General features: G+C 51.9%; 2 protein-coding genes across 2 annotated transcripts in view; both read left to right on the top strand.

Moving 5' to 3' along the window:
- Nucleotides 1-89: 89 nt before the first annotated feature.
- Nucleotides 90-1700, top strand: LOC138751207 (uncharacterized). Its single transcript, XM_069913251.1, has one exon. The coding sequence runs from the start codon at nt 90-92 to the stop codon at nt 1698-1700; it is 1611 nt and encodes a 536-aa protein (XP_069769352.1).
- Nucleotides 1701-1741: 41 nt separating this feature from the next.
- Nucleotides 1742-14048, top strand: part of LOC138751205 (keratin, type II cytoskeletal 8-like) — a 35610-nt gene continuing 23303 nt past the window's right edge. The window contains exons 1-2 of the mRNA XM_069913249.1: nt 1742-1987; nt 13184-13453. Coding sequence (XP_069769350.1) covers nt 1781-1987; nt 13184-13453 — 477 coding nt within the window. The 5' untranslated portion in view covers nt 1742-1780. The remainder of the gene's footprint in view (nt 1988-13183; nt 13454-14048) is intronic.

The following is a 14048-nucleotide window of genomic DNA, read 5'->3' on the forward strand; positions in this document are numbered from 1 at the left end:
GCCAGTCGCTTGTTCAATCCCTGCAGCTCGTCCTGCTGGTTGAGGGAGGACAGCGAGAGGCCGATGCGACAGGGCACTGCGACCGGCCCATGGGAGAGCAAACGCACGGGCTTGTTGGCCAAGTCGCCCTGCAGACTCCGGCTACTGCTCGGTCTCCGCTGGGAGCCGCTTATCACCAGGCTGCTGAAGCTCGGGGTGCGGATCGACAGCGAGTTCCCTCGGCTCAGCTTCGTCCCGAACTTTTCCATCTCGCCCCCCGGGTCGGTCAGCCCGCAGGACCCCCTCTCTCCGTCTTCCTTCACTCCCACACACTGGTGAGACCAGTCCCCCCCCCCCTTCAATATCTTCCTCTCTCTCTTTTCTCGCCTCTCCGTCTCACGTTGACCCCCCCCTCTCTCACACACCTGCCGTCCCCCCTCTCACCTGCGCCCGTCCCCCCTCTCACCTGCGCCCGTCCCCCTCTCACCTGCGCCCGTCCCCCCTCTCACCTGCGCCCGTCCCCCCCTCGCCTGCGCCCGTCCCCCCTCTCGCCTGCGCCCGTCCCCCCTCTCACCTGCGCCCGTCCCCCCTCTCACCTGCGCCCGTCCCCCCTCTCGCCTGCGCCCGTCCCCCCTCTCGCCTGCGCCCGTCCCCCCTCTCGCCTGCGCCCGTCCCCCCTCTCACCTGCGCCCGTCCCCCCCCCTCACCTGCGCCCGTCCCCCCTCTCACCTGCGCCCGTCCCCCCTCTCACCTGCGCCCGTCCCCCCCTCACCTGCGCCCGTCCCCCCCTCACCTGCGCCCGTCCCCCCCCTCACCTGCGCCCGTCCCCCCTCTCACCTGCGCCCGTCCCCCCTCTCGCCTGCGCCCGTCCCCCCTCTCACCTGCGCCCGTCCCCCCTCTCGCCTGCGCCCGTCCCCCCCTCACCTGCGCCCGTCCCCCCTCTCACCTGCGCCCGTCCCCCCTCTCACCTGCGCCCGTCCCCCCTCTCACCTGCGCCCGTCCCCCCTCTCACCTGCGCCCGTCCCCCCTCTCACCTGCGCCCGTCCCCCCTCTCACCTGCGCCCGTCCCCCCTCTCACCTGCGCCCGTCCCCCCTCTCACCTGCGCCCGTCCCCCCTCTCACCTGCGCCCGTCCCCCCTCTCACCTGCGCCCGTCCCCCCTCTCACCTGCGCCCGTCCCCCCTCTCACCTGCGCCCGTCCCCCCTCTCACCTGCGCCCGTCCCCCCTCTCACCTGCGCCCGTCCCCCCTCTCACCTGCGCCCGTCCCCCCTCTCACCTGCGCCCGTCCCCCCTCTCACCTGCGCCCGTCCCCCCTCTCACCTGCGCCCGTCCCCCCTCTCACCTGCGCCCGTCCCCCCTCTCACCTGCGCCCGTCCCCCCTTCTCACCTGCGCCCGTCCCCCCTCTCACCTGCGCCCGTCCCCCTCTCACCTGCGCCCGTCCCCCCTCTCACCTGCGCCCGTCTCCCTACTGCCCGGTCTCACCTGCGCCCGTCTCCCTACTGCCCGGTCTCACCTGCGCCCGTCTCCCTACAGCCCCCTCTCACCTATCCTCTATTACTCAGGTAAATTCCTACCTATAAACCCCTCGGGGGGGGGGGGGGTCCTGGCTTCTGATGAACAGCTGCATCGTCCAATGGTAGCCCGAGGCAACGCCCAAATATTGGCGAGGTGGGGGACCCCAAGCCCCCGCCTCCCCCGGCGATGCCCAATGGAAGACTGAGACGGACGGGGCTAATGTAAATGAGGCGTTAAAGGACCGGGTGGCGGAAGAGCGGAGCCAGTCGCTCAGGTGCCCGGACCATGGCTCATCCGCTGATGTCCAGCTCCAGCCGCTCGTTGTATCGGGGCAGTTCCATGCGCTCGGTGCCTCGCTCCCTTTCCCTCAGCTCCGTGGTGCTACCGGACGAACCACGCGTGGAGCTGGACGCCAAAGGCCGGGCAGCGAGGAACCAAGAGAAGGAAGAGATCAAGGTGCTCAACAACCGCTTCTCGGAGCTGATCGGCCAGGTGAGCAGCGCCGTGTCTCCGGGGGTCGTTCCAATCCCCCCTAAATAATCTGAGGGCCTTTCCCCCCAAAAAAAAACAATCTGGGGGTCCTTCCGCCCCCCCCAAACAATCTGGGGGTCTTTCCGCCCCCCCAAACAATCTGGGGGTCCTTCCGCCCCCCCAAACAATCTGGGGGTCTTTCCGCCCCCCCAAACAATCTGGGGGTCTTTCCGCCCCCCCAAACAATCTGGGGGTCTTTCCGACCCCCCAAACAATCTGGGGGTCTTTCCGACCCCCCAAACAATCTGGGGGTCTTTCCGCCCCCCCAAACAATCTGGGGGTCTTTCCGCCCCCCCAAACAATCTGGGGGTCTTTCCGCCCCCCCCAAACAATCTGGGGGTCTTTCCGCCCCCCAAACAATCTGGGGGTCTTTCCGCCCCCCAAACAATCTGGGGGTCTTTCCGCCCCCCCCAAACAATCTGGGGGTCTTTCCGCCCCCCCCAAACAATCTGGGGGTCTTTCCGCCCCCCCCAAACAATCTGGGGGTCTTTCCGCCCCCCCCAAACAATCTGGGGGTCTTTCCGCCCCCCCCAAACAATCTGGGGGTCTTTCCGCCCCCCCCAAACAATCTGGGGGTCTTTCCGCCCCCCCCAAACAATCTGGGGGTCTTTCCGCCCCCCCCAAACAATCTGGGGGTCTTTCCGCCCCCCCCAAACAATCTGGGGGTCTTTCCGCCCCCCCCAAACAATCTGGGGGTCTTTCCGCCCCCCCCAAACAATCTGGGGGTCTTTCCGCCCCCCCCAAACAATCTGGGGGTCTTTCCCCCCCCCCCAAACAATCTGGGGGTCTTTCCGCCCCCCCCAAACAATCTGGGGGTCTTTCCGCCCCCCCCCAAACAATCTGGGGGTCTTTCCGCCCCCCCCAAACAATCTGGGGGTCTTTCCGCCCCCCCAAACAATCTGGGGGTCTTTCCGCCCCCCCAAACAATCTGGGGGTCTTTCCGCCCCCCCAAACAATCTGGGGGTCTTTCCGCCCCCCCAAACAATCTGGGGGTCTTTCCGCCCCCCCCAAACAATCTGGGGGTCTTTCCGCCCCCCCAAACAATCTGGGGGTCTTTCCGCCCCCCCCAAACAATCTGGGGGTCTTTCCGCCCCCCAAACAATCTGGGGGTCTTTCCGCCCCCCCAAACAATCTGGGGGTCTTTCCGCCCCCCCAAACAATCTGGGGGTCTTTCCGCCCCCCCAAACAATCTGGGGGTCTTTCCGCCCCCCCAAACAATCTGGGGGTCTTTCCGCCCCCCCCAAACAATCTGGGGGTCTTTCCGCCCCCCCAAACAATCTGTGGGACTTTCCGCCCCCCCATACAATCTGGGGGTCTTTCCGCCCCCCCATACAATCTGGGGGTCTTTCCGCCCCCCCATACAATCTGGGGGTCTTTCCGCCCCCCCAAACAATCTGGGGGTCTTTCCGCCCCCCCAAACAATCTGGGGGTCTTTCCGCCCCCCCAAAAAATCTGGGGGTCTTTCCGCCCCCCCAAACAATCTGGGGGTCTCTCCGCCCCCCCAAACAATCTGGGGGTCTCTCCGCCCCCCCAAACAATCTGGGGGTCTCTCCGCCCCCCCCAAACAATCTGGGGGTCTCTCCGCCCCCCCCAAACAATCTGGGGGTCTCTCCGCCCCCCCCAAACAATCTGGGGGTCTCTCCGCCCCCCCCAAACAATCTGGGGGTCTCTCCGCCCCCCCCAAACAATCTGGGGGTCTCTCCGCCCCCCCCAAACAATCTGGGGGTCTCTCCGCCCCCCCCAAACAATCTGGGGGTCTCTCCGCCCCCCCCAAACAATCTGGGGGTCTCTCCGCCCCCCCCAAACAATCTGGGGGTCTCTCCGCCCCCCCCAAACAATCTGGGGGTCTCTCCGCCCCCCCCAAACAATCTGGGGGTCTCTCCGCCCCCCCAAACAATCTGGGGGTCTTTCCGCCCCCCCCCAAACAATCTGGGGGTCTTTCCGCCCCCCCCCAAACAATCTGGGGGTCTTTCCGCCCCCCCCAAACAATCTGGGGGTCTTTCCGCCCCCCCCTCCCCACCTTGAGATCTTCCAACCCCTCCCCCCCCCCCCCAAAATACCCAGGGATGCAAATCCATTAGTGCCTCAAGTCCCTGGATCTCAAACCCAGATCCTCTCAATCCAGGGACCCAAACTGGGTATGTAAGGAGAGTTTGTAAACTGGATTTGAAATTGTCTTGGTGGAAGAAAACAGAGAGTAGTGGTGGATGATGCTTCTCTGACTGGAGGTCTGTGATTAGTGGTGCTTCAGGGATCGGTGCTGGGACCCTTGTTGTTTGTCGTCTATATCAATGATCTGGATGATAATGTGGGAAATTGGATCAGCAAGTTTGCAGATGACACTAAGATAGGAGGTGTTGTAGATAGCAAGAAAGATTTTTTACGCTTGCAGAGGGATCTGGACCAACTGGGAGAATGGGCCAGTAAATGGCAGATAGAATTTAATGCAGACAAGTGTGAGGTGATGCATTTAGGAAGGACAAACCAAAGTAAGACATTCATGGTAAAGGGTCGGGCACTGAGGAGTGCGGAAGAGAGATCTGGGAATACAGATGCATTGTTCTCTGAAGGTGACGTCACATGTGGACAGGATTGTAAAGAAAGCTTTCGGTATCCTAGCCTTTATAAATCAAAGTATTGAGTGTGGGAGTTGGGATGTTACTGTTGAAGTTGTTTAAGACATTCGTGAGGCTAAATTTGGAATATTGTGTGCTGTTCTGGTTGTCTAACAACAGAATGAATATCAATAAAATTGAAAGAGAGCAGAGAAGATTTTCTAGGATGTTGCCTGGACTTCGGAAGTTGTTTACAAGGAAAGATTAAACAGGTTAGGACTTTATTCCCTGGAGCGCAGAAGAATGAGGGGAGATTTGATTGAAGTTTACAAGATTATGAGAGGTAGAGACAGAGTGGATGTGAGTAGGCTTTATCCACTTTGATTGGACGAGATAAATACGAGAGGCCATAGTTTTAAACTGAAGGGGGAGAAGTTTAAGGGGAACATTGGGGAAAGTTCTTCACTCAGAGAATGGTGATAGTGTGGAATGAGCTGTCATCTGATTTGGTGAATTCAGGCTTGATCTTAAGTTTTAAGAATAAATTGGATAGATATATGGATGGGAGAGGTCTAGAGGGTTATGGAATGGGAGCAGGTCAATGGGACTAGGGAGATGATGGTCAGCACAGACTAGAGGGGCCGAATGGCCTGTTTTCTGTGCTGTAGCGTTCCATGGTTTTGTCACCAACGAAATGCAGAGACCCCCAAATAAGCCCCCAAGAGTCTTCACCTCCCAAATTCCAGGACCTTTCCCATTCCAGAACCCCGGAATTGGACTTCCCAAATCCCCCACACTCACACGCCTGCCCATTGCTGGGGAACACATCAGGGGCCAAGTGGTGAAGCAAAGGCACCAAGACTCTGGGCAATGGCTGAAGCCTGGTCAGGGAAAGGGGTGTGACTGTGTTAGAGCTTCAGCAGTACAGTGCAGCCAACTCCTCAGTGGACACAGCAAGATCCCACAAAAGGCACCAGCAGGGGGGGGGAACCATACAGACTGGATGGGCTGAACAGCTGCCTTCACTGTAAAACAAATGTTGCTCTGGGACATCTTTGTTTTTCTGCTTCTGAAGGGAACAGCTCGATGGCCCAAATGGTCTGCTACTTGCCTGCCAATTCCTGACCCCTCCAATTCCCACACCCTGGATAGACATGTCAGCAAGGGAATGTGGTGGGGAATTGAAATGAGTGGCACTGGGAGATCCACACTATTGGGGCAGACAGAGATGAGGTGCTCACTAAGTGATCTCCCGGTCAGCGTCTAGACTCCCCGATGTAGAGGAGTCCACAACAGGATCACGAGATGCAGTAGACGACCCCTGCAGATTCATATGTGAAGTGTTGCTTCACTTGGTGGAACTGTTTGGGCCCAGATTGGTGGTACAGGATGAGTTACAGGTGCATCTCCTGCGGTCACAGGCATGAGTCCTAAGGGACAATTGGTGGGGAGGGAGGAATGGGCAAGGGAGCCACAGAGGGAGCAGTCCCTGCAGGAGGAGGAGGAGAGGTGGTGGGATCACATAGGACGCAGGAGATTAGGTTGGGCGTGGAGGCTGGTGGGGTGGTAGGTGAGGACCACAATTTGTAGACGAGGGGGATTCAATTAAAAGGAAAGTCCATTCACCAAGAATGGGTAGTATATCCTCTGACGGTGAAACTTCCCCCCACAATGTAGAGGGTAGTGGCAGAAATATGCTCTGATTAAAAGCTGTGTCAGGGAGTGGTGTTGAGAGCCTTGTTGCTTGTGATACGTGTTAATGGCTGAGTTGTGTATGTGGGAGTTATGACTGGTCAGTTTGCAGATGACCTGAAAGCACTGGCAACAATTTATTTCAGAAGGTTTGCTTTCTGAAAAAACATTGGGAATGATAAGCAACAGCTTCAAACTGAACACAAAGGTAGTGACACATTTACTGTATCAGGTTGGAAGTTAGAGAAACATTAAATTAAGTTTTATTGAACTTCACATGAAGCGTAGACTCACCACAAATGTACCAGGATGCATCGCAGCTGTTGTGACATTGACGAGACATTTCTGCCATATTGAATCTTCCTGAAGACTAAAAATGCTATTGTTAAGTACACTCTCTCTGCTATTGCAGAAGAACATGCGCATCAACATGCGTTCAATCTATAATCAATGTAATGCACAGTATCTGTACATGTGAGCTGCTTTTATAGCCTGGCTGCATCTATCCTGACTAAGCATGCGCAGGCCTAGGACAGCATTTGCATAGAACCTACCCTGAGTGCATGCCCAGGCACGCTTGGACTGACCGAAACAGCTTGCTTTGTGGGCAATATACCAGTAGACTTAAAATATGAAAGGAAATCCCAAAACGAGGTTATCTCTAAAAAATAGTACGTGATTGGAAAATTTTATGGTGGTTTCCGAGATCGGCAGCCCAAACTCCATAAAATATACCCAAAAGTGTTCAGAAGAAAAATTTTCATTGTCCGTGAAGTTGGTGATATTGAGGAAGATTACCCAAAGCTTCAGTAAGATAAAAATGATTACTGTTATTTAATTTAATTTCATTATTTAATGGCACAACATGGTAGAAGGCCCTCCAAGCTCATGAATGCTGCCTAATTACACCCAATTAATTTTTTTTTAAATTTAGACACGCAGCACGGTAACAGGTCCTTTTGGCCCACGAGCCCGTGCCGCCCAATTCCAGCATCAGAATTTGTTGTCAGGAACAAGTCACAAAAGTTGTTGTTTTGTGGCAGCGTCACAGCGCAAACATTCACGTAAACCACCCTACAAAAATAGTACATAAAAAGCCAAAGTGAGGCAGTATCTTTGGTTCATTGATCATTCAGGAATCGCAAGGCAGTGAAGCTGTCCCTCATGCTCCTTACACCCAATTAACCTACAACCCGTGTACATTTCGAACATTGGGATGGAAGCGAAGCCCCCAGGGAAAACCCGCACAGACACAGGGAGAACGTACAAACTCCTTACAGACAGCGCCAGATTCGAACCCTGGTCCTGATTGCTGGCGCTGTAACAGTGTTGCGCTAACTGTGCTGCCCCCATGATCTACCATTAATTTTTGGAACATGGGTGGAAACCGGAGAGCCCAGAGTAAACCCATGCAGACACGAAGAATGTACAAACTCCAGAGCCGGATTTGAACCCATGGCGCTGTAACAGTGTTGCACTAATCACAACATCCATAAATGGGCCTCCCTGCTCCAGGAAACCTCTTGCATGAGTTATATGACTCCAGCTTATTTAAAATGCAGGGTTTGGGACTGGGTGTGGTGAGAATAATGTCTTCTTTGCAGTCCCAGGAAGGCAACCTTTTAGAATCCCTGTGGCCTCAGAGCCGAAGGTCAGTTTTCAAAGTGCAGTTGGTGAGGGACAGCGTGAAACTAACAGTATGAACATTGGGTTTGATAATTTTAGGTAATCTCACCCCCTTCTGAATCCTCTGTTTCCATCTTAGATTTCAGATTCATCGTCAGAGGACATACATGACATCATATACAACCCTGAGATTCATTTACCTGTGGGCGAGGCAGAATTACCACTAATTGGTAGTGCAAAAAAAACAACACAGCATAATAAAGAAATGTAAACAAACTGACTGTGCAATACAGAAAGGAAAAGAACACAATAAAGTGCCCAAGTCCTTAAATGAGTCCCTGATTGAGTTTGTCGTTGAGGGGTCTGATGGTGGGGGTGGAGGGGGGGAGCAGCTGTTCCTGAACCTGGTTGGTGTGAGTCTTGTGGCACCGAGACCTCTTTCCTAATGGCAGCAGCGAGAACAGAGCGTGTGCTGGGTGGGGTGGATCCTTGATGATTGCTGCTGCTCTCCGACGGCAGCGTTCCCTGTAGATGTTCTCGATGATGGGGAGGGTTTTGCCTGTGATATCCTGGGCTGTGTCCACTACCTTTTGCAGGGCTTTTCCCCTCCAGCATCCCCATTCCAGACCATGATGTGACTGGTCAGCACACTTTCCACCACACATCTGTAGAAATTAGCCAGGGTTTCTGGTTTCATACCAAACCTCCGCAAACTCCTGAGAAAGTAGAGACGCTGACGTGCTTTCCTCATGCCACTGGGTCCAGGAAAGATCCTCCAAGATAGTGACTCCAAAGAACTTAATTTGCTCATCCTCTCCACCTCTGATCCCCCACTGATCACCGGATTGTAAACCTCTGGCTTTCCCTTCCTGAAGTCAACAATCAGATCCATAGTTTTGGTGGATATTGAGTATGAGGTTGTTGTTGGTGCACCATTCAGCCACGTTTTCAATCTCCCTCCTGTATGCATCCTTTATACAACCTACTACCGTAGATTCGTCAACAAATTTGTAGATGATGCTATTGTCATACCGAGCTACACAGTGGTAGGTGTAAAGTGAGTAGAGGAGGGGGCTCTACTCCTGAACTTACTATTTTCAATCTTCCCTTCTCCCCCTTTCCTAATGGCATCTCCCTCTGCCTGTCTCTCTACCTCCCACATCTTCCATTCCACATTTCATCACCTCCAGGCCCCTACTCAGATGTTTCCTCCTATATTGTCATTTGCAATGTGCCATGTGCACCAACATTCGTACTTCCTGCAGCTGTGCAAGAACTTCATGAACCAACTATTACAATATTAACATAACTGAATTTTAAAAAGACAATAAATGCAAAAGTTGCATCATAAATATTCACCAATATCTTTGTGGAAAAGAAAGTGACAGCCATTGTCCAGACGGTCCCTAATTAGTATAACGAGGAGAGGTTTGAGAGCCTGATGGCTGTTGGAAAGAATCTATTCTAGAACCGAGAGGTGCTGGTCTTCAGACTGAAAGGGAGAAGTGAAAAGATTTTGTGACCAGGGTGAAGGGGATCCTTTATGATGTTGGCTGCCTTATTGAGGCAGAGCCTCACATACACGTCTGCAGTGGTCGGGAGGTCGGAGCCCGTGATGGATCTGGCTGTGTTTGCTACCTCCTGCAGCCTTCTGCATTCCTGGGCAGTCAAATTTCCCAAACCAGGCTGTAATGCAGCCAGTCAGTTTACTTTCCACAGTGCGCCTGTAAAACTAGATCACAAGAGGGTGGGGACCAAAGTGAAGAGACAGAGGTTGGCACACAGGTAGGAAGAGCTGGTCGGGAGCTTGTGTAAAAGGACAGGCAGATAGGGCAAAATTTCAGCTGTGGGGTTGTGTGGGAATACAACAGGGACGTAGAGTCAAATGTAACAAATAAAGGGCTAAAGGTTTTGTATTTAAATGCGCGCGGCATAAGAAATAAAGTGGGTGGGCTTGTACAGCGACGGCAGGCATGATGTTTTGGCCATCATGGAGTGTGTGTCATTGGGAGCTGACTGTCCAAGGATACACAGGGTATTGAGAGGATAGGCAGGTAAGAAGAGGGGATGGCGTGGCTCTGTCAGTAAGGATCGATGTTAAATTGTTAGAAAGAGGTGACAGGATCATTGTGGGTTGAGTTAAGAAATGGCAAGAATAAAAAGACACTGTTGGCAGTTATATACAAACAGTAGCTTTGATGTGGACAACAAATTGCCACAGCTGATAGAAAAGGTGTGTCAGAAGGCAATGTTCTAGTTGTCATGGGGTATTTTAACATTCAAGTAAATTGGGAAAACCAGGTTGGAACTGATTCCAAGAGAGAGAATTTGTAGAAAGCCTACAAGATGGCTTTTAGAGCAGTTTGTTGATGACCCCTTGAGGGGATTGTACTGGATTGGTTGTTGTGTAATGTATCAGAGGTTATGAGAGAGCTTTGAGCAAAAGAACCATTAGGGGCAGAGATCACAATATGACGGAGTTCATTTTGAGATTTAATAAGGGGAAACTAAAGTCAGATGTGTTAGTAAAAGGAATGACAGAGGCATGAGAGAGGATTTGGCCAAAGTAGATTAGAAGGGGAAACTAGTCTGGAAGACAGCAGAGCAGCAATGGATGGAGTTTCTGCAAGAAATGAGGCAGGCGCAAGATAAATTCAGACCAAAAAAGAAATATTTTAATGGAAAAATGTCACAACTATGGCTGAGAAGGGAAGTCATTGTAAAAGCAAAAGAGAGGGCATATGAGGAAGCAAAAATTAGTGGGAAGGTAGAGGATGGGGAAATTTTTAAGAACTGACAAAAGGTAACTAAAAACTCAGGGAAAAAATTAAGTAAAAGGTAAACTAGCAAATAATATCAAAGAAGATGCAAAAAGTTTCTTCAAGTATATAAAGAATAAAAGAGAGGTGAGAGCAGATATAGGACCACTTGAAAATGATCCTGACAGAACAATAATGGGAGACAAGGAGATGGCAGAGGAACTGAATGAGTATTTTGCATCAGTCTTCACTGTGGCAGACACTAGCAGTGTGCCAGATGTTGAAGGGTATCAGGGTAGGGAAGTGAGTGCAGTTACTATTAAGTCTCTCGGTCCAGATGGATTGCACCCTCGGGTTCTGAAAGAGGTAGCAATGGAGATTGTGGAGGCATTATTAATGATCGTTCAGGAATCGATAGATTCTGGTATGATCCCAGAGGACTGGAAAATTGCGAATGTCACCCCACTGTTTAAGAAGAAAGAGAGAGGCAGCAGAAAGGAAATTATAGGCCGGTTAGCCTGACGTCAGTGGTTGGGAAGACGTTGGAGTCAACTGTAAAGGATGAGATTTCAGAGCACATGAAGGCACATGATAAGATAGGCCAAAGCCAGAATGGTTTCTTTAAGGGAAAATCTTGTTTGACAAACCTATTGGAATTCTTTTGAGTATGGTTATATGGTTAAGTGACGAGCCGGCCGGATAAAGGAGATGCAGTGGATGTTGTGAATTTAGATTTTTAGAAGGTCTTTGACAAGGTGCCACACATGAGGCTGCGGAACAAGATGAGAGCCCATGGTACCACAGGAATCGTACTAGCGTGGGTAGACCATTGGCTGATGGGAACGAAGCAGAGAGTCAGAATATAAGGATCATATTCTGATTGGCTGCCGGATGCTTGTGGTTGTCCACAGGGGTCGATGTTGGGGCCGCTTCTTTTGATGTATATTAATGATTTGGATGATGGAATAAATGGCTTTGTGGTCAAGTTTGCAGATGATACGAAGGGAGGTGGAGAAGCGGGTCTTGTTGAGCAAACAGGGAGGCTGCAGAAGGACTTAGTCAGATGAGGAGAATGGGCAGGGAAGTGGAAAATGAAATATAATGTCGGAAAGTGGGTGGTCTCACACTTTGGTAGAAAAAATAAACAGGCAGATTATTTTCTAAATGAAAAGAAAATTGAAAATCTCCAGATGCAAAGGGACCTGGGAGACCTTGTGCAGGAGCCTGAAGAGAAATTTACAGGTTGAGTTGGTGGTGAAGAAAGCCAAGTTGACGCTGGCGTTCATTTCAAGAAGAAAAGAATACAAGAGCAGAGATGTGATGTTGAGGGTTTATAAGGCCCTGGTGAGACCTCACGCGGAGATTGTGAGCGGTTTTGGGCTCCCATTTAAGAAAGGATGTGTTGACATTGGAGAGGGTTCAGAGGAGGTTCACAAGAATGATTCCGGGAATTAAAGGGTTATTATATGAGAATTTGACAGCTCTTGGCCAGTATTCATTGGAATTTAGGAGAACGATGGGGGGATCTCATTGAAACATTTTGAATGTTGAAAGGCGTGGACAGAGTAGGTGTTGGAAGGTTGCTCCCCACGGTGGGAGAGTCTAGAACAAGAGAGAACAACTTCAGGATTGAAGGGTGTCCACTTAGTACAGAGATGCAGAGGAATTTCTTCGGCCAGAGAACGGCAAGTCTGTAGAATTTATTGTGACAGGTGGTTGTGGAGACCAGGTCATTGGATGTATTTAAGGCAGAGATTGAGAGGTTCTTGATTAGCCAGGGCATCAAAGGTTAGAATGGCTGAGTGGGGCAGTCTAGATGGCCTATTTCTGCTCTTATGTCTTATGTTTGATAGAGAATCTGATGACAGGTAGTGGACACAGCCCAGGACATGACAGGCAAAACCCTCCCCACCATCGAGAACACCTACAGGGAACGCTGCCGTCGGAGAGCAGCAGCAATCATCAAGGATCCACCCCACCCAGCACACGCTCTGTTCTTGCTGCTGCCGTCAGGAAAGAGGTGTCGGTGCCACAAGACTCGCACCCACCAGGTTCAGGAACAGTTGCTCCTCCTCCACCACCACCATCAAACTCAATCAGGGACTCGTTTACAGACTTTTACTTGTGCACTTTATTGATTTTTTGTTACCCCTGAATTGCAGTTTGTTTACGTATCTTTTTGATTTCTTTTATCTGCGCTATAAATCAGTGCTAATACTATTAAAAAAATCGTGTGTATATGATGTCATGCATGTAATCTGGCAATGAAGATGAACTTTAAAGAAAGTGGTATTCGGCAGGACACGCAGAGGATATGCACTGGATGGGGAGACGGAGGTGGGGGGGGAGTGGGACTACATCGAGCTGGTATGGTCAAGCTCTCCTTCTGTGCACGAACCTTTCTGTGGTTACTTGAGCAGACTGGATGCAAGGAAAATGTCTGAGAGCAGGCAGTGGTCTCCTTCCTGGGGCGGACCATGGCTTAGGTCAGGGGAGTCAGTCGCCTCTTTTTGCCTCCTGCATAGGTCCGCAAGCTGGAGCAGGAGAACCAGGTGCTGCAAACACGCTGGGAACTGCTGCAACAGGGTGACTCTTACAAGTCCAACGCCGACAAAATCATCAATCATTTCTGCGGCAAACTGAGGCAACAGCTGTCCGACTTGGAGAGGGAGCGGGACAGGCTGAAGATGCAGATCGCTCAGACGCAGCGCATGGTCGACGACTTCAAGCAGAAGTACGAAGACGAGATCAACTCCCGCACAGCCATGGAGAACGAGTTTGTCATTCTCAAGAAGGTTGGTCTCCCTGCATCATGTCAGAAGGTCTCTTCATGGGGTTTGCCTAAATGACACACAGAGGTTCTGGTTATGAAGATCTGCCTGAACTGTCAGGCATATAGAGGGTCTGTTTATGGTTTGCCTGTAGTCAGTGAAGAGAGGGTCTATTCATGGGGTACACCTGTAGTCAGTAAGGCACTCAGGGTTAGTTCATGGGGTCTGCCTTTAGTTAGTTAGTAAAGCAGACATAGGGTCTGGTCGTGAGGGTGTGCCTGGACTGTCAGGCATATAAAGGGTCTGTTCATGGCCTGCCAGTAGTCAGAGGGTGTGTTCATGGGGTCTGCCTGTAGACAGTCAGGTGTAGAGAGGGTCTCTTCGTGGGGTCTGTCTAGACAGTAAAGCACACAGAGGGTCTGTTCATTGGGGACTGCTTGTACTGTCAGGTATTTAGAGGGTCTGTTCATGGTCTGCCTGTAGAGATGAGGTGAAACGTGAAAGTCTGCAGATGCTGTGATTGTTGTAAAAACACAAATGCGGGAGGAACTCAGCCAGTCTCACAGTGTTCATAGGCCTGAGCCCTTCTTCAAGGAATGAGTAAAAAGCAGAGAAGTAC

Source organism: Narcine bancroftii, unplaced genomic scaffold (genome assembly GCF_036971445.1).
Source record: "Narcine bancroftii isolate sNarBan1 unplaced genomic scaffold, sNarBan1.hap1 Scaffold_821, whole genome shotgun sequence".
Classification (NCBI taxonomy): domain Eukaryota; kingdom Metazoa; phylum Chordata; class Chondrichthyes; order Torpediniformes; family Narcinidae; genus Narcine; species Narcine bancroftii.

Coding starts and splice junctions, on each gene's coding strand:
- LOC138751207 (XM_069913251.1), top strand. CDS start 90: ATGGGAGAGCAAACGCACGGGCTTGTTGGCCAAGTCGCCCTGCAGACT.